The 784-nt window shown below is 35.7% G+C and overlaps 1 protein-coding gene across 2 annotated transcripts in view; it reads left to right on the forward strand.

Annotated features, from left to right (window-relative positions):
- Positions 1 to 293: 293 nt before the first annotated feature.
- LOC108356781 (putative glycine-rich cell wall structural protein 1) overlaps positions 294 to 784 on the forward strand; it is an 813-nt gene continuing 322 nt past the window's right edge. Inside the window, exons 1-2 of one of the 2 annotated variants that reach the window (XM_017607885.1) lie at positions 294 to 391; positions 671 to 770. In XM_017607885.1, coding sequence (XP_017463374.1) covers positions 338 to 391; positions 671 to 770 — 154 coding nt within the window. In that variant the 5' untranslated portion in view covers positions 294 to 337. The remainder of the gene's footprint in view (positions 392 to 670; positions 771 to 784) is intronic. The other variant, XM_017607884.1, reaches the window with a different exon arrangement.

Raw genomic sequence — 784 nt, forward strand, 5'->3', positions numbered from 1 at the left:
AAATCGGTCGCTACTGCGCACCCCTAGCAATAGTAATTATGCAACTAACAAAATTTGTTTAATTTGTTAACGCTTTTGTTTATCACTTTTTGCTATCACTATCACAAAATATCATCGAATTTTTTTTAGTCGTCAAAAATTAATTTTGCATTGCATGTCGAATGAAAATATGCGCACATCCGATTATTGCATGAGATTATTTCTATGAATTAAAATTTTTAATGTGAGAAATTTCAGTTTGAAGGCAGTACAAACTATAAATAGTGAGTTATGGTTGATAATTTGGCAAGTATCTAGTATTCAATCGAAGGCAATATAGCGAAGTGGTTCTAAAATCATGCGAGGTCTTATAGTAATCGCTTTGATTTGCTGCGCTTTGGCAGTGATGTTGGTAAGTGGAATTTAAAATGTAAAACCAAAAATATTCTGATCAGGATAAAAATATCCTCACCGTACTATAAAAAAAATTTAAAGTATACAATTTCGGAGCAAGTCCAAATTTTGAATCTGCACATGGAAGGATTACTGCGATTGCTTTAATTTAAAATTTTTAACTAATAAAACTACGAGGGCAATTTGGAAAGTCAGTAACTATTTGAATTTGCCGCGCATGTAACACTGCTCTCGTCAACTGCTATCGATTGATAAGACTACTGTCTTATTTTTTCAGCACTCTGCAAAGGCTCAGGGCGGACCACAATCGGCCCCAATGCCTCATCCATCCGGTAATAAAGGCATAGAAGGTCGTTATCGTCGTGAGGCACAAGGAGGTGGCGGTGGTGGT

The sequence above is a fragment of the Rhagoletis zephyria genome, unplaced genomic scaffold (assembly GCF_001687245.7).
Source record: "Rhagoletis zephyria isolate East Lansing unplaced genomic scaffold, Rhagoletis_zephyria_1.1 Rzeph_scaffold_65050, whole genome shotgun sequence".
In the NCBI taxonomy this organism is placed as follows: Eukaryota; Metazoa; Arthropoda; class Insecta; order Diptera; family Tephritidae; genus Rhagoletis; species Rhagoletis zephyria.